We start from the raw sequence: 23,543 nt of genomic DNA, 5'->3' as shown, positions 1-23,543 counted from the left end.
TATGACAAACGTTTTCACCAGTAATTTGGCATCTTCAGGTCACATTAAAAGAACGTAGTAACATAAAATGACTGGAATATCTTAAGTGTTCATTTTATGTTACTATGTTCTTTTAATGTGACCTGAAGATGCCAAATTATTGGTGAAAACGTTTGTCATAACTTTTAAATACTACTTCATGTAATAATATAAAGGTTCAATGTATGTAATATTGTTAAGTAATTCCCTAAAAACTTACACTATTTGATTAAAACTGTTGAAAACACATGGGCACCAAATTCACTAACGTAAGTATGAAGTTCACTTTTCAATGATTTACTGAATTTAGGCATTCTAGCTAACTGATCTTATACCTTGTAAACCGAAGTCGAAACATGTTTTGTGAAGAAACTACTGTTCATGGTTTTTATATGTGGCAACACAGTGAAGAATCAATCTTTATTCCAGATCAACAGTCCATATCAGAAAGAAATTAACATCGCAGAAGGATTCAGACCTTGATCACAGTTTAAAAGCTGCGGCTTGGAACCATGATTTCGTCCATGTTTTAGAAATCAATCCTTTAAATAAAAAATATTACTTCTAAGAAAAATGTGTTAATGTTCTTGACAAAACTGAATCCTCAAAGTATTATTTGTAGCAAGTTATTTCACTTTATGTGTATTTAATTTTCTAATTCTAAGTTTATACACATACATTATGTATGTTATATACACCTTTTTCTTAGAAGTAATATTTTTGCCAATGTGTTTTGCTTGTAAACCGATGATATATTCTACTTCTGTTAGTTTTTGTTGGGTATTTTGCTGTTGTTCAGTGCAGTGGTGTGACGCTTGTTGCAGGCAGTAGTGGTGCTGTACCATTCCCCGTATTGCACATTCTGCCACGGCATCTCTCACATCTACCTCACTGCCGCAAGATACTTCCGTGCCGTCCGTAACCTCACATTTGCAAGGATTGATGGCGAGAATAATGACTTGCCTTGGGAATTCACTATGCACCACTATCCGACTATTCTGTTCTTTCCAGCTCAAAGGTATAAGAGATAAGTATTTACGGTAAATATATATTTACAAACAAGCTTATATCTGGTATATGGATATGACTTTGAAGGCTTGATACAAAGTAGAGTTGCATACTCCTACTTCGAATTACAGAAATGTATGTTAATAATGAAAACAGTGAGCTCTATGTTAGTATTGAGCAAGTGGATGGTGTAGTAGATGTTTTTAAGTAAACACATTTATGTCTTAAAAATAATAATAATTATTTATTTATTTATACTGGCAGAGTTAAGGCCATAGGGCCTTCTCTTACACACTACCAGGTCACAAAGTATATAAGCAGCGAAATTTAACAAAGAGTTAAAGAACAGAATACTAATATATTACAAAAAAATAATGGCGTAACAAAATCGACATTAAACAATGTTAAAATAATACTATAATAGAAAAAAGAAAGTAAAATACAGATCTAAAGATTGGAATATAATTAAAGCAACTCAATTAGTACAAATAGTTAACAGTGAAAACAAAAGGAAGAATACAACAGATGGAATGTAATAAAATAATAATAATAAAAACAAAATTTAAATAAAATCCACAATAAAAAGGCTATGATAATAAATTCATCTGGAGATCTAAAGAACAAAAAATAAAAAAAAAGGAAAAGGAAGAAAAATAAATATATATATATTTTTTTACAAAACTGTTACAGAGAAAAGTGCTTATAATTGAAGGGAATCTGAATTGCAAAAGTGTAATTTTAGTTTATTTTTTAAACTAGATAATGTCCGACAATCTCTGACATGCTGTGGTAGAGAATTCCAGAGATGAGCTGCAGAGATGGTGAAAGATGAAGAGTAGAATGATGTTCTGTGTTTAGGATTGGAGAGTGTGATATGGTGTTGTGAGCAGTCAACATATATATCGAACATGGAATAAGGCCACTAAGGGAAAGTACCAAATGAGAAAGATTTGATCAGTGCTGTGGATAGAGCCTTGGTATAGCTCAGTGGTTAGAGCACTCAGTGTGTAGAACTGGGGGTCCTGGGTTCGATCCCCGATGCCGGAGCGAATTTTTATCCATTAATAACCAGTGATATATAGTTTATTTATTTGTGCTATTTAAATGGACATGTTCTAACACACTACAGGTCACCTAAGACATTCTTTTAATTTTAAATTAAATTTCCAAAAAGGTGCAATTTTGCCACACATTATTTCATAACTCCACAACCGTTAGAGATAGAATGCTGGAATTTCGCACATTGATTTCACATCCATTTATGCAAAAAAAAAAAAAAAAAAAAAAAAAAGTGGACTATAGAAATGCCCATATCTTTCAAATAAAAAAATTACATCTCAAAACATGATGTAAATTTTAATATATTTTAGATAGGACACAAAAAATTAATTGTATTAAAATTAACAACTCTACATATCTGAGAGTACACTTTTTAGATATAAGTGTTTATTATATCTTAATAAGGAATTCAAGATGTCAGAGAAATCCTATCAAATGATATAACTGCATAATTTTTTTTTTTTTCGTATTCTGATAAAATTGGCTTCTAAAAATTATTAGTAACTTTTTTTTAAGGAACTTGATTCTTTACAGTTTAATTATGCATCCTAATGTACAGTCTTGAAGAATTTACAAAAGTGGTGTGATCTGTAACAATATTGTTGTGATAAATGCATAAGAAAATGTAATTCTGTACTTATAAATCGAAAAAAGAAAAACATCTGCATGAAGCAACTATGGAATTCACAACAATTTTTAGCTTCAGAACACCAGCCAATTAAAGAAATGATACTCCTGAAATTTTATTATGAAATATCATTACAAATAATTTATCAGCATATCAATAACAACCTCACAAAATTACTTACAAAAACACTCCCAAAAATAATATACATTTATGAAAAACAAAATAAATAAATAAATAAACTTTTTTTTATACTTTCATCAGCTATTTAAGTTCTAACAAGTCTTGTTATGGTACATTGTAATCTTTGTCCACTTGTGAGTTCATTTTCTTGTAAAATTTTAGAAATTTAGAGCCTGCATTTTCTGATATTATTTGTGGTCGTCACGTACATATACCCTTAAAAAAAATTTGTTCCCAGCAACCAGATTTAAATCTGTCCATAGGAAATTGTGGCAAGGAGTAGACAAATGATATTTGGGTATGTGCCTGTGGGGAAGGGGAAAATGTAAGCTCTTTCAACTTGAAGCATGATATATTTTTTCATATAATACGCAGTGACATTTCTTGTTTAATATATTTTTTATTTATATACAGGAAATCAGAGAGCAGAGTCTTTCCTCGAAATCTTCCAATAACAGTTCCAAATATGGTAAATTTTGTATTATCGAACCTGGATCCAGAAGAAGGAAGTCTCCGAGGAATGATAGGACTGTGTGCAGGCTGGGGAACTCAACAGGACTCTGAGTCTGCAAGGGACTGCATAGCTCGTGTGCGACGGGAGAGCCTGACTGCAATATCCAATACGTTAAAGCAGTTCAGGTCCACAAAGACAAGGTGGCATATCTTCGAAGCCTCGTCCTCACTCGACGTCTCACAGCTGCGTGTTTATCGCACTGAAGCTCATAAACAATTGAAAAAACATCTTTATAGGCTACAACATCTAAAGGAGATTCATCTTATCTTGGGGTCAGTAGATAGACTTCTTGAGGACAGCAGAGAGTATGCTGCTATCCAAGACAGCTACGAAAGATACCACAACAGCGTTAAAAATATATACTTCCATGAGTCACTCGAGGTGATGGTTCCTGCATCAGATTCTGCGTTTGTTAGAGACGAATTGTGATGGATATCATTTTTATTAACCTTGTTGATAACGCGAGTATGATATCGAGCAATATTCAATATTTGATACTATGTATTTTAGAGCCTGTGGTCATCATTGGTGATGTGTTGAATTAGTATATCCAAAGTGCTTCATTAAGCATGCTAATCCATAACGAGTATCACGCAGATTGTTTTTTGTAAAGCTTTGCTAGTGTAAGAATCTGGAAGAGAAAGCCGCAATTTGGAAGACAGTCCATACAGTAAGATCCATTCATAAGGTCCAACAAAGCATGCCAAGATGCCCTTCATGATAAGTTAATTACATTTACAAGTATTATCTGTACAGCTAACCCAATGTTTTAAAAAATAAAATGTCGATGATGCTGATAATAATAGTAGTACCAATAATAATAATAATAATAATAATAATAATAATAATAATAATAATAATAATAATAATAAATCCTTGTGCACTGTGGGCAATATTTAAGACAGCACAGTTCAATAATCCACATTTTCAGCATATTACTTTAGAGAGGACAATTTGACTTAATGATTAGTAGAGGTGACGTGTGACTAGGGTGACCAGATGTCCTCTTTTGTCCGGACATGTCCTCCTTTTTAGGCCTTTGTCCAGGGTCCGGGCGGATTTTAAAAAAATCAAGAAATGTCCTCCTTTTCATAACTTGTAACATATTTATAACATACTAGCAGTACCCGTGCGCTCTGCTGCACCTTTAGAAATAAATATAAAGTAATTACATAATTAAAATAGGACATTTGATCCAGGGAACACTCGTATTTGATAGAAGGATAAATCGTTTAATATGTTACTTAATTTAAATTGCATCCAAATCATTAAAATGCGATCATTTTGGTCCAGAGACACTCATTTGGTGCAATGACAATTCCTTTAACATGTTTCTTAATTTTATTACATGCAACCATAGTTTAATGAAGATTCACATCATTTAGATTTAATGCGTATATTTTATTTTACTTGTTATAGGTTTCCATTGAATTATGGTAATAACTTAATTTTAACCCTTGTTTTCTGCGTATTCAGTAAATGGCGCTTGGCCCACTATGGTCCTGAACCTTTCAAATAACTTAAATTATAGTATATAATATTACATATTATATTATATTATATTATATTATATTATATTATATTATATTATATTATATTATATTATATTATATCATATCATATCATATCATATCAGAAGTTACTGTAATAACACTATAGCATTATGTCCATCTAGAGAAACTACACTTTCCAATGGTGAAATAATAATTAATTATACAAATCGGTTAATTTAGCTTCCGATATTACTTCATACAAACACGGAAACATTCTCTGTAGGCTATCTTTCATAGCTTTCGATTGTTGCTGTCCAAGGCCCCTTATAGACGAAGTCATTTGTTTTTTAATTCATTACACGGCCTTACATGGCAGTTATTTTAATTTTAAAACCCATTTATCTCATTAAATATCAGTCCTATCAAAATTTTTCAAGGAATAAAACTTATCGCAAATTATTTTTAAAGAAACTTTTGTCATGTAACGTTTTTCATAAAAATCAATAATAAGCGAGATATTTCGATTTATTTAATTCAGGCCCCCTTATAACCCCCCTTTTAAATAATGTATTTTGAATGCCATATAGCCTAAAATCTAAGTTACAACGAACTTAATTTATATTCCAATTTTAATCGAAATCCGTTCAGCCATTATCGTGTGAAAAGGTAACAAACATACAGACAGACAGACAGACATACAAACAAAAATTTCAAAAAAGCGATTTTCGGTTTCAGGGTGGTTAATTATATATGTTAGGACCAATTATTTTTGGAAAATCGAAAATTACCAGAAAAATTTCGGCTACAGATTTATTATTAGTACAGATTGGCAACATATTTGCAACCAAGACCTCTTCAAGTGATATCTCTATCCTGTGCTCTCTTCTGACAAAGGAAAAATTTTACAGTCTGTACAAAAGAAACCAAATGACCTGGAAATGTACAAAAACTTGCCCAGACATGTTCAAACATTTTTAACAAGAGCCAGAACAGGTCACATTGTCACTCAATTGTACCTACACCGATTTCACATTTCTGATAATCCTACTTGTCTGTGGTGTAATAATCATGATGAAGATCTGGAATACATTCTTCTATACTGTCCATCCATAAACCACAAAAGAAGTAAATTAAAATCATCAGTACCAGTTGCAGAAGACACAGCCCTGCAGTATATATTGACTACACCCCACCTCTGGCTACTAGCAACAGGCATCTATAATGAACACCGATCAAAATACCCCTCATTTCTCGTGAAAAACAACTGAATAGACTACAGTGGACTATAGTGGACTTTATGTTGTCAGCAAACAGCTGGATACATTAAGAAGATTGATTTCATAACTTGTATGCCTGATATTTTGAAATTATCTCGTTTGACGCCTTTTCAAGTAATTTTCCTGTAGTTCACAGCAGCATCGACGGAATATATTCTTTGCCAACGATCATAACTCCCTTTGCTCTTCCTTGTTATGGTCGTTGCTCAGCGGTAGCTAGTAAATCGAGGTGCGAATGTAAATCTAAATAAATATTTTCTGTTCTCTTTAATAATTTTATTATAGTTCCCATGACTTTCATATTTAGCTAAGTGTAAAATCAATATTATTAAGTTTTTTCATAATTATTTTGTAATAAAATAGATATTAACACACTTTTAATATGATATAAGCCTAAATGTGTACTGTAAATATTTTGTACAGTAATAACATAGATAGTGCCGTAATTTAAAGTATAATATAGGCCTAAGCCAAAATCTAAATATATATTTTTTTGTCCTCTTTTTTTCGAACAATGTCCTTGGTAAGCTTTGTGTCCTCTTTATTAATTGATGTGAATCTGGTCACCCAAGGTGTGACAGCATTTTTCCATCACAACTCTGAACTGTGACAGTTCCAGAAAAATCGCTGTGATAGTTAATAGCGATTTTGTCACAGTGTGATTTTTGTGTTTGGATGACTCTTAGCAATTGCAGAAGTTGGAATGCCCTGCCATTCACAGAGACTTTCATTAATAGGGCTAGGATTTTGATGACCTATAAATCATGAAAAAATGTTCTAAAAACAATGCATTTATGACCTGAAAATTTTTCAAGAATGCCCTTAAAAATGCCCTAAAAATTGATCTTACATAATTGGTTTAGTAGGAAAAGAGGTTTTGTACTACTTAATATTTAGACTAGTAATTGAATTAAACTCTAGTACTAATATTCAAGTTTATTTAATTTTACATAATTTTTCTAAGTAGTACACTTTAATTAATTACTTTACCTGATGCAGTTCCATGTAGTCTACCACAAGGCCACTCTTATCCGGAACTAGCAGGTATAGAGGAGTCTATATTGAAGGGGTGGTTGGACTGATCCATTACATGGGGTGTACTACGTTAAAATGGCAATATTTGTGTGGAAAAACGATTAAAATATTATACAAAATAATGGGTATTAATGGACAAAATATGTAGAGAAAATATCAAAGGATATAAACATTATTTTACATTAATGATGGGGATTTATGGCCAAAATTAAATGAAAATGCCTCAAAAATGACCGAATAAAACAAGAGATACTCTTATGAGCCGAAACAGGCAAAAAAATGCCCTAACAAATACGTCTTAAAACACTCAGTTTATCACATAACATATAAATACTAAAGCAGCTATGTTTCTGGCTTACTAGAAAAAAAATGCAATTTCATAAAAATCCTAGCCCTTTTCATTAAAGATTACATGCCAGATTCTAAGAGTACTGCCATCATCAGTCGTAATGTAGAAGTTTTTCTGTTGCTGCAAATCCCAGCTTATCTTGGCCAATTTATAAAATTAAGGAATATAACTATTGTTAACAAGGGATATGGTTATCGGAACAAAACTGGAATGAATTCGAACATTACAATCAAAAGCCATAGTATAGCCCATAGTGTACAGGACACAAATCTTCCGTTTTGAGTCTCAAACCATTACTTGTAACTGGTGACCAGTGATGTGTTCAGTCTACTCTTTCACATATTCCATGACATTCGATTATTAAGATTTTATAGAAATCGGTAAAGAGAGGTAAATTATTATAAATTAATCGCCTTTAACAATATGGACTATAAACTAGCACCAAATACCTTACTATAATAATACCGGACAGCTGTATACTAGCAGCATTGGCGTGAGTGCGAAAAATCGCGGACCTGACATCTAGTGCAGAGGGATGGAATTACGTCCACATATACAAATATTAACATAGCGAGATTCGGACTATTGTTTAAAACGTGAGTTACTAATGTGGAATTATATATGAAACACTTAAGAAATGTTGGATAATATTTAATGTAAAATTATTATCTTATATCAAAGCTGCATATTATGAGAAATATTGCATACTTCATATTACTTTCCATAATTAATTGTTACATATTTTTTCTTTGGTTTACCGAGACAAAATCAATCTGATATTAGGAATGAATTTACAGTAATGTTTTATATACGCATTGCTGACAACTGCAAAGATAAAATTGATAGTAATCTGATGCTTGTAATAATTAGTAAAGGCATGTGGACAACAATAAAACTTAATTTGATAAAACCTTAAAATCCAATACATTTTAACTTCTATTTATTTATTAGGTCTAAATAAAAAAACTAATTTGTATTTTTCTATCAACACAAAGACGAAGGAATTAGGCCTACTAAAGAATGTTGTTGACTTACGTTTTATGAACTGTCGGAAATCGAAAGTACGATTAGGAGCAATTTGTAATGCTGCAATTGTCACAATTATAAACAGCACATATACACCCTGACATTTTAACACTAGTACTAATTCATAAAACTATTAACAAATTAACTAGCCCAGCAACAATATACATTGCAGTTGATTATAGCTTGTTTTGTGAGTATCTCCATCCCGGCAGGTAGGTAGCAGCACCATTGCCGTTCGCACGTAAAACTGCTAGCTGTCTGGTATTATTATAGTAAGGATTTGCTAGCACTATATTTAATCAAAACATTTTAGTATTTCCCAACATGAGCCTACATGTGTTTATGTTTATCACTCTTCTGCGGATTGAATTGATGCCAGGTGCAATGTCTTATATAAACAAAAGTGACAACTCCATCGACCGTATCCCCTCTTCACCACTTAGGAGATGCTTATGCATACCTGGCATGTCAGCATGCTGTGACTCAGTCTCCAGAGCCTTGTATGTTAAAAACGGTTTCATCGTGAGGAGGAGAGAGTGTGAGAGGTTATGGAATGCATGTCTCTACTCCTTGCAAGCCACACTCGAATATAATTCTACTGCAAATTGCGGGTTTCTCTTTGGAACGATTAACTGGGGCATACTTGTGATGTCTTCTGATTAGTCATTCCTGCTGTGTCTTCCTGTGATATAGGAAGTTGTAATAATATTCAGTCTTGTTGTACTTCCTTGTATTAGCATCTTAATGCACACGTGACACATTTACAAACAAACTGCATTATTATATATATAGCCTACATATCTGTAGTGCCTGGAAAAAATAACATAGGTCTGTTTCCACAAAGCTTTTTTGATAAGTTATTGACAACTTACACTGGTTTTATTACTATTTAATACGAGAAGAATTCGTACCGGCACCAGGAATCGAACCCAGGACCTCTCAGCTCTGCGCGCTGAGCGCTCTTTCCAACTGAGCTATGCCGGGACACGATCCACGGCGCCAGCCGAACTCCTCTCGTAATGCTTTTACGGCCTTACTACCTGCACTTTAGACAATGTAAGTCGTATATGCAGGAGCGCATTTTAAATGACTTCGTGGCCATATTCAATATCAGTTTGTGACAACTGCTAACAGTTAATACATTACATATTCATTTTGTATGAGGTCTCGCCCACCTCATTGAATATTACACGGCTACTATGAAGTAGCCAATGTGTATTATTACTACTTAATACGAGAAAAATTCGTACCGGCACCAGGAATCGAACCCAGAACCTCTCAGCTCTGCGCGCCGAGCGCTCTTTCCAACTGAGCTATGCCGGGACACGATCCACGGCGCCAGCCGAACTCCTCTCGTAATGCTTTTACGGCCTTACTACCTGCACTTTAGACAATGTAAGTCATACATGCAGGAGCGCATTTTAAATGACTTCGTGGCCATATTCAATATCAGTTTGTGACAACTGCTAACAGTTAATACATTACATATTCATTTTGTATGAGGTCTCACCCACCTCATTGAATATTACACGGCTACTATGAAGTAGCCAATGTGTATTATTGCTACTTAATACGAGAAAAATTCGTACCGGCACCAGGAATCGAACCCAGGACCTCTCAGCTCTGCGCGCTGAGCGCTCTTTCCAACTGAGCTATGCCGGGACACGATTCACGACGCCAGCCGAACTCCTCTCGTAATGCTTTTTACGGCCTTACTACCTGCACTTTAGACAATGTAAGTCATACATGCAGGAGCGCATTTTAAATGACTTTGTGGTCATGTTCAACATCAGTTTGTGATAACTGCTAACAGTTAATACATCAGATATTCATTTGTATGAGGTCTCGCCCACCTCATTGAATATTACACGGCTACTATGAAGTAGCCAATGTGTATTATTACTATTTAATACGAGAAAAAAGCATTACGAGAGGGGTTCGGCCGGCGCCGTGGATCATGTCCCGGCATAGCTCAGTTGGAAAGAGCGCTCAGTGCGCAGAGCTGAGAGGTCCTGGGTTCGATTCCCGGTGCCGGTACGAATTTTTCTCGTATTAAATAGTAATAATACATATTGGCTACTTCATAGTAGCCGTGTAATATTCAATGAGGTGGGCGAGACCTCATACAAATGAATATGTGATGTTACACTGGTTTATGTCGATTTTATTTTTTTCTGTATGAATTATTGTAATTGGGAGGAATACTTATGTCTCTTTTTCCAAGCGAGCAGATGTTCCGTAAGTTGTCAATAAATTATCAAAAAAGGTTTGTGGAAACTGACTTATGTCACTTTTCCCGAGCACTGCAGATATACAATTGTTGTTTGTTGTTTTCTAATGCGTTTGACAATAAAGTCATTTGGCCTCTTGCACTCCAATATTTTTCCAAGATATTTGTTAAATGGCAAGTTGTAACCGATTTAAGTGAACACCATATTTTAACGTTTTGGTGGCTACTTCATCCACACACAACCTCCAGAATGTCTGGAGGACCACACCTGCTGTTGGTCGATGGGTCCACTGGACCTAGTTGGGAGATCTTGTTGATCACCGGCTTTCCCTCCTTAAGCCACTGGAGGACGATTTTAGTGCCATAGCAGGTCAGCACAGGACGTTTCCTATTAATATAGAAATCCTTTCTATGTTATATCAACGTAAAAAATTAATTTCTTATATTGCATTTTTTCACTTTTTGAGAAACCTGCATTTTAAAGCTTTAAGTTAATAATAATAATAATAATAATAATAATGTTTTATTTTCGCTGGCAGAGTTAAGGCCATAAGGCCTTCTCTTCCACTCAACCAGCCTTAATCAATACAATACATATTTAAATTACGAATATTTACACTACACTTAAAAGGTTCTCCAGCAATATTCTTCAGTTAAGTTAACGACTAGTTGACTACATATTTATTTAAATTTAGATAAACCCATAAGGTAAAGCAGTAACTTAATTTATGAGCTAATTTAATTCAATCAATTATAATTAATTTTTATTAATAATATTAATTATAATTATAATATAATTAATAAGTTGGTATGATAATCAAAGAATCTCCAAATTCTGTTAATGATGTTCTAAATATACTATAAGTTTCAAATTAGAGTGTATTAATTGCATTTTTCACAGCAATATGAAGCTTTAAAATTCATTATTCTTAAAACTGTAAATTTTGAGTTGTTTCCCTTTCGAACTGGCCCATCGAACTGTTCTCTACACAAAATTGCTAGCAAATATGTTAGTTTATTTTATTGTTTAAAATGGCATTCTGTCGTGAGGATCACAGCTTTTATTTGTAATAGTCATAGCTGTGAAACAAAATGTTATGTTAATAATCCTAAATTTATGAGGCGAAATAATAACAATATAGGTAGGCTAATGCATTGTCTTTCAGAATAGTGAAATAAGAATAAAAAATATTTTACTTCAAAGTATGCATTTATATTCATAGTGAAATTTTTATCAAGTAAGATCTGAACTCTAGTTATAAATATTGAACCTCGTTTTATGATCTGTTGAGAATGTAAAGGTCCTTATGCCTAATATGTGAAGAGAAAAATTTTTTTTCTTGCCATTAACTTTTGAAATACTTTTAATGTATTCAAATTCATGTTGTCTAAATGAACCTTAGAAGTCATGCTAACATTTAGTTCTGAGAATGAAGAACAGGAAGGATGGAGGCTTTTTTATTTCATTAATGACAAGCAGTGGAGAATCTAAGATGTAAATACTGGATAGGCTGAAAAAATCTGCTTACCTTGTATCTTTTTATACAGTAGATATTTCTCGGCTTTTCTGTCAAAATTTTTTGTATGTATGTATGTATTTATTGACACTGCAATGGGTATATACCCGGTGGCAGTGGTAACTGATTACACTCAATAATGACAATAATAAACTTATTAATTAAAAATACAGTTAATAATAATACTAATAATTAATACAAATAATTAATACTAACAATAATTTATAATAATAATAATAATAATAATAATAATAATAATAATAATAATAATAATAATAATAATATAATAATAGGGAATATCCTAAATTAAATGAAGCACGATCACTTAAAATAATATTTAAAATAAATCTAATTTGTACCTTAAATCTAAGTTCGAACTAAAACCCACGAGTATGATATGTTCATATCTGCACAAGTACCTTTCCACATTACACTCATTTCGCTGTCAACTCACTCACTGCACTGGAACTACGACACATTTCACTGATTCTATCCTGATTTCACTAACACTTCAAAAACATTTCATTGTTCAAATACTTTGCACTGCCACTATAAACTATAAAGCTTCCCTGACAGGAACACGTTTCACTGACACAACACACTTCACTGACACAACATAATTCTTCACTGATACAACACTTCAATAACAAAATATCATTTACATCCTTTACATACTGTGTATAATTACCGTCTATTAGTAAAGTCCTTAAGCCTATTTTTAAATACGTTTTTGGTTGTTGGTAAAGCCTTTAGTAAGTCTGCAGGTAAAGCATTCCAGTCCCAGATAGTACGATTGAGAAAAGAAAACTTTCCAGTGTCCGTCCTCTGTCTTCTTTCCCTCAATTTTTATGTGATTCAGACCCCACACGAAGATGATGACCACTCATTTTCACCCCCAAACAGAATACATGTATAATAATATATAACTTATTACTCTCAGAACACCCTGTTAGCCAAAGATATTTCTTATCCTCCTGAGTCCTGAGAACTTAGTACACTACAATCTATACAAAACTAGAACGGTATTGACAGTTCTCTCTCCCATATACGGGAAGGTCGTAGTCATGCCTTTAGAGGCTTTTCCCACAAGCCTCATGGCTCGCTCTCCTCTCTCCATGCTGGAATGACTGCCAGCAGTGAACTTAATATATGGAAGGATCAGAGTGCAACCAAGTGTTACGATACATCGTTATTACGAACTTATAGGCCTATTCTTACTAAGTATAATAACTCAAATTTTTTGGGTAGTCAAAGTCTCAAAAGCCTCTGATAACAAGTTACGTAGTACACTTCCTCACCTGTGTTTTTGTGTCACAGCAATCTCATTTGAAACTTGTTAGTTTGTGGAATGCATTACTAAAAATAAATTGAAGTTAAATCATCATCAGTGTTAAATAAGGGCAAATGAATGTTAATTTATATTGAGTTTTCATCATTGTCTCCAAATATGTTAATTTCGCATTGCGATCGTTTTGGACTCCACTGGTTTGATAATATTCGTATTCCAAGCAATAATGCAGTTTGCTTGTAATTGTGGCTGGGTTCCTCTGGGGTACTTGTTTAAACGCTTGAACTGCAATATGGTGATGGTTGAGTCATGTGACACACGTATATATGTGTGTATTTTTTTTTTACACTTTATTTTGAAAATTATGAACTCAATTGTATTTTGAGACTGAGAAATAACTGGACTATAATGTATGAGAACATTAGTGAATACGAAGTAATAGAATATTTGTAACCAGTTTATCTCTCCTTTTATATACAAAGCAATTCATTTCCTTGGTCTCTTCTAATTTGCCTCGTGGACAATTTGTTAAGCTCCACTTTAACAGTGTAATACATATCAGAATTAATTTTGTTGTTAAATCTAGTCGCTGAAATGATTTTCAATACTTGACCAGATTAAACTGACTGTTCCTTAGCCATATATAATATTTTAAGTTGTTTATTCTACATGGGTTGATTTTTTAGTGGTGGCAACTATGCTGCAGTGATGCCGTGCAAAGGAGCCAGGCAATATCGTTTATACCACAGGTTGCTTACATGCCTCCCCTTCCTCAGAGCTAATGAACTCGCCCTCCCCTCTTCATGTCCATTCACAGTGACAATAAGACGAGCAGTTGTGAGCAAACGGTCACAGAATATAGTCACAATGTTTTCGAAGGAGAAACAGAGAAGTTGGTTTAAAATTCAATGTGTTAAGGCGCATCTCCACTATTAAACATTTAAGAACAACATGTTAAATATAACATGTTAACTAAGTGTGTTGAATTTAACACTTTTAACATGTTGGCGTGTTTTCCAGCAGAAATGTAAAACATGTCAAGTCAATTCATTTGCTCGTGCAGCATCGGTACAGTTCGGCAAAGTTCGTACAGTTTCTATAGCAACAAATATAAGTTCCGATTTTGTGGCGTGTATCTTGATCATTTTTATACTATCATTGGTCCTTGGTGTTGGCTGTAAGTTGTTCGAAGTAATGGAGTGGACGAAAGAAAATACATTAGAATAAAATTAATGCGCTGATGGAAAGGCCTTGTTTGTGGGATGTGTCTGCAAAAGAATACACGGGCAAAACTAAGAAGGCCGACTGTTTTAGAGAACTGGAATTATTATTTAACTGTTCTCGAGAATACAATAGAGAGTTTTCGCACTCTCGTCGTATGCTAAACATTAATGCTATGTTGACGTCAGTAATGCTCATATTTGGTGATATATGTTAATGTTCGTAAAACTTCGGACATGTTGTAGGTCCTATGATAATCAATCACACTGTAATTTTTTTAATTGAGATGAAATGGCTGCTCTTAAATTGTGTATTTCTTTCATGTAACAGAAAGTATTTTTGCAGCACTATATTAAAATCGTGTTCTGACATTCTCAGCAAGTTTTTTAATCCAAATCGATACTGTATTCAACTTTAAGCTCGTTTAGAATGTATCCTGCATTGTGTCTTTTACTAAGATACTGTCCACACCTGTGGAGTAACGGTCAGTGTGTCTGGCCGCGAAACCAGGTGGCCCGGGTTCGAATCCCGGTCGGGGCAAGTTACCTGGTTGAGGTTTTTTCCGGGGTTTTCCCTCAACCCAATACGAGCAAATGCTGGGTAACTTTCGGTGCTGGACCCTGGACTCATCTCACCGGCATTATTACCTTCATATCATTCAGACGCTAAATAACCTAGATGTTGATACAGCGTCGTAAAATAACCCAATAAAATAAAAATAAAAACTAAGATAGTGCCGCATCCACATTCTCATTTTCTTCCTTTTCAAAGCCTTGTAACAAGCAATAGAGACAATTACAAAAGTCAGATAATCATCTGAGTCCATTGTCCAAGGTTTGAAAATAAAACACTATCTACATTAAAATCTCATAGGCTGTTTATGGTGGGCTACGCAAAGAAAGTCAAGTTTAACATGTTTAACAGTGTGGACAAAGTGTTAAATGAAATTAGCATTAACATGTTCAATCAACATGTTGGGATGTTAACAGTAAACAATTTAACATTTAACATGTTGTTGTTAAATGTTTAATAGTGGAGACACGCCTTTAGATGTAGCACGGCAGGACAGTGTCATCAAGGACTGCAAGAGGCTTGTGGTGTGCCAGACTCCCACCAATGTGAAGGCTATGCTGATTCTTGCCTATGATTGGGATGGTATGATCTTAAAGCATACCATTCTCCCAAGGCAGAACATTAATACGGAATACTACTGTTCGTTTTTGCAAAACAATCTGCGAGCAGCTCTAAGAAGAAAATGTCGACACTTTATGGATAACCCACCCATTGTTCTGCATGACAACGCTAGGGTGCATACAGCAGGATTTGTGTTCGAATTATTCAATCGCTGAGGCTGGGAAGTGCTCTATCACCCGCCATATTCTTTGGATCTAAGTCCTTGCGACTTCAATCTATTCCCTAAGATGAAGGACTCACTTCACGGGATTTGCTTCTGAACAGTTAAAGACATTTTACAGGCAACTGACCACTCTATTCGCACCATCGACTGATTAGGCAGTGCCAGCAGGATCCAACTGCTTCCGCATTGCTGGGAACATGTTGTATGCAACCTTGGTGACTACATCGCAGGCTTGTAAAAGTTAGAACCATGTAAGTATGCTATGAATCGAGAAAAAAAAAATAATTGCCAGAACTAAAAAATCAACCTATGTATGACACACATATTATATTGTGTAATACAGTGAAACCTCTCCTTACCGACGCCCCCAAAATACGGACACTCCTCGTATACGGACAGATTTTTATGTCCCAACTGAAATGATATAGAAATAATGATAGATTTAACTCTCATTTACGGACACCTTCAGACACGGACAGCTGTTTGACAGTCCTAAAGCTTGCTTTACCTCCTGACTGCGGACAGAACTTGGATTTGAAGACCTAATGTGTTACAAAAATGGAAAATTTAATACAGAAATTCCTTAACATGAAACATAACATAAGGGTCTCGTAGGCTACCTCTAGCCCAGCTGGCTACCCCTTGTTAGCTGGAAGCGGGTGGATAAATAAAGTCATAAAATTTAACCTGTCTGATGGCTCCAAGGTTTCCGCGATCGTGAAATTGTATTCGACACATGATAGGGTTAGTAGGATTATTCTCTTCACTTCAATCAGTTGTTCTGTTTCGAGAGACATGGCACCTGAACGTAAAGGTTAAGTTGACAACTGTAAATTACAGTACTGCATAACTGTAGACTTAGAATAAAATTGCATGACACAGTACTGTATTTTCGTTTTTTGGTCTTATCTACGTAGTTCAAAGTTCCATAGAACTTACTGTACTACTGTATACTGCATTTAGAATTAAACTACAGTAATACATTTAATTTAAAGCGTGAAGGGATACATAATGCATATTATGAATTTACTGTTAGATTGATGAGCCTCCCTCCCGAAGGACACCTCCCAGATGCGGAGAGATTGTTATGTCCCTTCGATGTCCGTAAATGAGAGGTTTCACTGTACATTACTTTCAGTGTCAGGTATCAGAATAGCGCAGAAAGCATTTATTTTTCTGTCTGTCGTGCATTCCATCATTTGCTAGTTAATGTTCACTTGTTTCTGGGATGCTTGCGTACTGTGGCAAAAACTGTGATATGTAACAATATTATGAGGTATACTTTATGTGAATATTTTGTATATAGTGTACATATGTCAACTTGACTTTAAACTTACATGTAACTGTTATGGGAAAGTAGTAATATACATTTTATTATGTATGACCAAAAACATTAGTCATGAAAATGTAACCGGAGTGAATGGGATTTTGAAGAAAATATATTTAAGGATATTTTCGTACTTACGCTCCTCTTATCCCAAACACAATGTTGTGAGTTATTTTTGAGTGACAGGTGCTGTGTAAAGATCTGAAAAAAAAATGGTTAAATATACACGTGTTGCAGTAATATTTCAGAATGCCTACTAAGTATAGGGATGGTGAGAAAGAAATACTCAGAAATTGTCTGTTTTAGTTTATATACGTAAATTGATAGAGGAGTTACATTTGAGGAAGCTCACTGGATGTAATACAGGGTTAAACAAAATAATGGAAACACTTTATAATTTAGCATTATGTATGTATGTGTTGGGAGCTTGTGATTATCTTTTGTTTTGTATTAATTTTTATTGTGTTGGTGATAGTCTCTGTGATTTTTAGGTTGGATTGTAGAAGTGTAAGTATACCCCTTGGATTGTCGGTGTACGTTCAGTTGTAGATAGATAAAGGAACTTGATGTTCTATACATAATTGTTCAGTATCCCACTACTGTTCATAATTTATTTTAATATATTTCACATGAGTTGAAGGCAAGTGGTGGCTCATCACTGTGTTAGTAAAGAATTGTTAAGATTTACCTACTGTTTCCATTACTTTGTCCACTCCTACGTATGTAATTCTTTGAAATATTAATGAAGGTGACTACGTTTTGTATTTATTCAAATTACAAAACAATATAAGTATACCTATTTTGTTACAGATCAGTTTCGAAAATAGATATATTCTGAATGATGAATGTTTTTTCAATGCAGCAGATTCCTAGACTGTTTAATATTTGCCACAAATCGTCCTTTCTTAGTAGGTAATCTGATAAATTAGTGTTTAGAAAGAATGGAAATAATTTGTCCTAACAGATTAAATGTTGGAAGTACTATTTTTATTATTGTGATAAATTTGTCTACTGTCCTTTTCCTTATTCCCTTATTTGTCCTTATTTTCCTTCAGTCAAATGTTTCAGATTTGAAAAGAAATGGATCTATAATTGCAAAGAAGAAAATCACATCAATTGTTATCTCCTCTGAAATTCTAACAAAAATTCTTATCAGATTAATGCTGTTTAGTTCTATGCAGTAACTAAATAAAATCATAGAAGTACATGGCATGAAGATTTCACCAGAAAAAAAACAAAATAATGGCATTTGAAGGTATAAAACCCAATCTCAAACAAAATTGTTGTTGAAAATGTGATTTTAGAACAGATAAATTCTTTTTCATACTTAGGATGTAATATATCATACGAAGGAGAGAATGATGTAAGCAGAAAAATTAACAAATTTTTACAAATATTAGGACTGCTAAACCATACCCTAAAACCAAGTTTAGTACAGAAACATTCTAGAATAAAGCTATATAAAACCCTTGCACTACCAACTGTCCTCTATGGAAGCGAAATTTGGGTTCTGAAACAAAGAGATATCAGCAGATTAAGAGCAGCTGAAATGAAATATCTGCGACGAACTGCAGGATACTCACTTCTGGGCCACAAGAGGAACGAGGATATACTGCAGGAACTCAACATGCAACCATTAGAAGAAAAAATTACAGAATACAGAAACAGATGGCTTGAACACATTTCTCGTATGGAAGCTGGCCGGACACCCAAGAAATGCTAAAATACCACCCTCGAGGACGATGACGACCTGGACGTCCACAGAAACGTCTATTGGATCCTGTATAGCTGGAACCAAAACAGGCCAACAATGGCCTAATTTCGTGCCTGGAATAATATGATGATGATAGTTCTATCACAGTCTAGTATATATAGTCACGAAGCTCAATACGTAGTACATATACAAACATTAGATAGTTGCTCACCACTAGGATCGCTAATATTGCCTCATTACAGATAATGCGAAATAGTACTGGCACAGTCTATTGTTTCTAGCACCCTCAAAACTCAAGCTTCGTGACTGTATATAGTAGACTGTGGTTCTATGCAGTCAACGTTTGTATATTTTTTGTTCATTGTTGTAGTTTCTTTTTATATTCTTATTTGGATAGGAATCAGTTGGGGTACTCGAGTTTTTTTCTCCTTTGTAGATGCATGTTTTATGTTTTCATTTTGAAAATTTAATCCCGAGACAATAGAAGCCGTTAAAAGCGTATATAAGAACACAAAATGTGTCATAAATATTGGAAATAAAGCAAGTAAAGTTTCTCTGTGACGAAAAATGAATCAGCAGTCTCTTATTTATTTGTTGAGTAACTTTCAGTGCTGCACTCTGTGATGAAAAATGAATTAGAAAAATCTTATTTATTTGTTGAGCAAGTTTCAGTGCTGCAATCTGTGGTGGAAAATGAATCAGCAATCTCTTATTTATTTGTTGAGCAAATTTCAGTGCTCTGTCTTCCGAATTAGCTCCATGTTAACACGTCTGCCTTCAGACTAGCTGGCCTGGGTTCGATTCCCAGTGAGATTAGAAATTTTCATGTAGAATTTCTACCTCAGGACTAGGGGAGATGGTGATGCACAACTTCTGGTCACTAGATTGTGCACCAGTAAGCCTGGGTTAAATCCAAAATCTCTCTGCAGTGCATATGAAGAGAAGACATATGTCACTGTTCATAGTGATTCATCCATTGGATGAGGATGTTAAGCCTGGCGGCCCCTTGGTGCTATTCAACAGGAATAGGCTACATGCCAGCACCGGGTTTCCCCTTCTCCCTTCCTCACCATTATCCTCACCCATTCCCTACACTCACCCTAGTACATGATATAACTCTTCACAGATACACATCATACATAACATGACCCGCTGAAGTGGTATGCAACTTGAAAAATGGGTCAGTCCTGCCATCTATCCGCACTATGCGGAACCTGAATCACGCAAGTGAAGTGGGTAGGCATTAGATACAGTTTCAGTGCTCTGTGACACTTGGAAGCATAAAAATTATGTCATATTTAAATGGCTGCACTCTTGAGTTTGAATGTATGCAAACTTTACAAGCTGTATTCTTAAACTTTTTTTCCAGCAAACTTCGCCATATTCAAAGTGTAAAAGCTTTTACAATTATTATTTCATGCCAGAACCGACATTTTTACTTGCATGTACTATATTCTATGGTTAATGGAGAAAAAATGGGAGTATAAGGGTACAGTACATCAGTTATTCATAGATTTCAAAAAGGCATATGACTCGGTTAAGAGGGAAGTATTATATGATATTCTTATTGAATTTGGTATTCCCAAGAAACTAGTTCGATTAATTAAAATGTGTCTCAGTGAAACATACAGCAGAGTCCGTATAGGTCAGTTTCTATCTGATGCTTTTCCCATTCATTGCGGGCTAAAGCAGGGAGATGCACTATCACCTTTACTTTTTAACTTCGCGCTAGAATATGCCATTAGGAAAGTTCAGGATAACAGGCAGGGTTTGGAATTGAACGGGTTACATCAGCTTCTTGTCTATGCGGATGACGTGAATATATTAGGAGAAAATACACAAACGATTAGGGAAAACACGGAAATTTTATTTGAAGCAAGTAGAGCGATCGGTTTGGAAGTAAATCCCGAAAAGACAAAGTATATGATTATGTCTCGTGACAAGAATATTGTACGAAATGGAAATATAAAAATTGGAGATTTATCCTTCGAAGAGGTGGAAAAATTCAAATATCTTGGAGCAACAGTAACAAATATAAATGACACTCGGGAGGAAATTAAACACAGAATAAATATGGGAAATGCGTGTTATTATTCGGTTGAGAAGCTCTTATCATCCAGTCTGCTGTCCAAAAATCTGAAAGTTAGAATTTATAAAACAGTTATATTACCGGTTCTTCTATATGGTTGTGAAACTTGGACTCTCACTCTGAGAGAGGAACATAGGTTCAGGGTGTTTGAGAATAAGGTGCTTAGGAAAATATTTGGGGCTAAGCGGGATGAAGTTACAGGAGAATGGAGAAAGTTACACAACACAGAACTGCATGCATTATATTCTTCACCTGACATAATTAGGAACATTAAATCCAGACGTTTGAGATGGGCAGGGCATGTAGCACGTATGGGCGAATCCAGAAATGCATATAGAGTGTTAGTTGGGAGACCGGAGGGAAAAAGACCTTTAGGGAGGCCGAGACGTAGATGGGAGGATAATATTAAAATGGATTTGAGGGAGGTGGGGTATGATGATAGAGACTGGATTAATCTTGCTCAGGATAGGGACCGCTGGCGGGCTTATGTGAGGGCGGCAATGAACCTTCGGGTTCCTTAAAAGCCATTTGTAAGTAAGTAAGTTATAAGTATATTCTATGGTTAACAAAACACAGTATAATTTTTTATATAAACTAAATACTTTTGAAATTAAAAAATAATTTGTCTTTAGTGGTCACTAAGAATTTAAGGTTTGAAGTTCATATAATAAACGCATTACTGCTAGTGAAATGAAATGCATGCACCGCAGCAAGTTATATGAAATGAACAGGAAAGGAAATGCTGTCTTGAACGAGCTCCAAATGATACCTGTTTTGGATCACATACATCAAAATCAAACCAATAGACTCCAGCATGTAAATCGAATGTCAACAGAATACCAAAAGCAATCCTGAATTATAATTCAACACGAAAAATTTTTTAGGACGTCCTCAAAAAATGATGGAAAGAAAACTTTGGTATACTGTAACAATTCTTCAAAGGGCTACAACGTGTGAGGATGATTGTGTATTTAAAAAAAAACTCTCCATTTATAGATTCAAATTTAAAATTCTGAATACTTAGTTCTTTTCTAACCATATCAGAGATACTATAAAAAAATAAGTCATACATGAAACTTATTTTTTGCAAGAGGAGATAGATTTTGAAAATATACATTTTTTTTTTTTTTTCAATTTGAATAACTCGAAAATCATTCATCTCATCATAATGAAACTTTTATGCAAGAATACTTACACCTCCCTTAAGGGGAGGCAGAGGTGAATATTTCAGAATCCACAAAATTTATCCGATTTGTTTGAAATTGATCATGGATACTAAGTATGTTATTAGTAATGGACATACCAAGTTTCAACTTTCGAAGTACAATAGTTCTGTAAATATTAATAATTTTATAAAACTTTATATTGTTTGATATAAAATGCTCCATGCACCATATTGTAAGAAATTTTCAATATTTCTTTTTATTTATATGTTCAGAGAAAGTATATAAATAATGATAAGTATTAGTTTATTATGGGACTAATATAGTACCGGTAATACAGTTATCTTGGTTTTCATTTCATACTTTTAAAGGGCACAAAATCAAAAACTAACATCGGAATATGAAAATAAAGATAATAAAAATGGAAAACACCAAATTTTCATTTTTTCTTCAGTTTTGTTCGAAAATTTCACCTCGGCCTCCCCTTAAGATACCATCACAAGAGTAATTTCATTTGCTGTATCTGCTCGACTTACAGTCGAGAATTCTTTGTTGATTGCGTAACTACACTAACAAGGAAGGGTTTTCAGTAGGACATTGTAGAGCTGGCTGAAAGTGTTATTGTAGACACTGATTTAAGGTTCCTGGAAACGATGGTGAAGGTCTCTCGCTTCGGAATTGCATATTTGTGAAAACACAGCAATTTTAATAATCTGGATTGCATGTCGTTATTGTCAGCTTGCTTATAACCTACTTGCAGAGAGCACTAGAGGCAAGGAAACTTTCTTCCATCCCTGTTAGAAATGTTGTTGTTATCTAATGCCGGGCTTTGGCAACGAAACTATTAGCATTCTTGCTCTCCAATATTTCTCTGTGGTGGATCCATCAGGTAGAACTTCACAGGTTATGAGATGATCTTCAGTCATTTCTTCTTCTTTGTGGCATAGAGGGCAATTTGGATTTGTGTAAATTCCTATTTTATTCAAGTGTTTGGCCAAATAATCGTGTTCTGTAAGCAGTCTGAATTTTGCTACTGCAGATTTACGTGGG

The 23,543-nt window shown here is 34.3% G+C and overlaps 1 protein-coding gene across 1 annotated transcript in view; it reads left to right on the top strand.

The window, feature by feature from the left end:
• The window catches only part of LOC138706695 (thioredoxin domain-containing protein 11), a 55,965-nt gene extending 37,448 nt beyond the window's left edge, over window positions 1-18,517 (top strand). Inside the window, exons 10-11 of the mRNA XM_069836278.1 lie at window positions 843-1,036; window positions 3,308-18,517. Of these exons, the coding sequence (XP_069692379.1) occupies window positions 843-1,036; window positions 3,308-3,836 (723 nt within the window). The 3' untranslated portion in view covers window positions 3,837-18,517. The remainder of the gene's footprint in view (window positions 1-842; window positions 1,037-3,307) is intronic.
• Window positions 18,518-23,543: the final 5,026 nt, after the last annotated feature.

The sequence above is a fragment of the Periplaneta americana genome, chromosome 9 (assembly GCF_040183065.1).
Source record: "Periplaneta americana isolate PAMFEO1 chromosome 9, P.americana_PAMFEO1_priV1, whole genome shotgun sequence".
Classification (NCBI taxonomy): domain Eukaryota; kingdom Metazoa; phylum Arthropoda; class Insecta; order Blattodea; family Blattidae; genus Periplaneta; species Periplaneta americana.
This window is presented reverse-complemented; position numbering and strand designations above follow the sequence as displayed.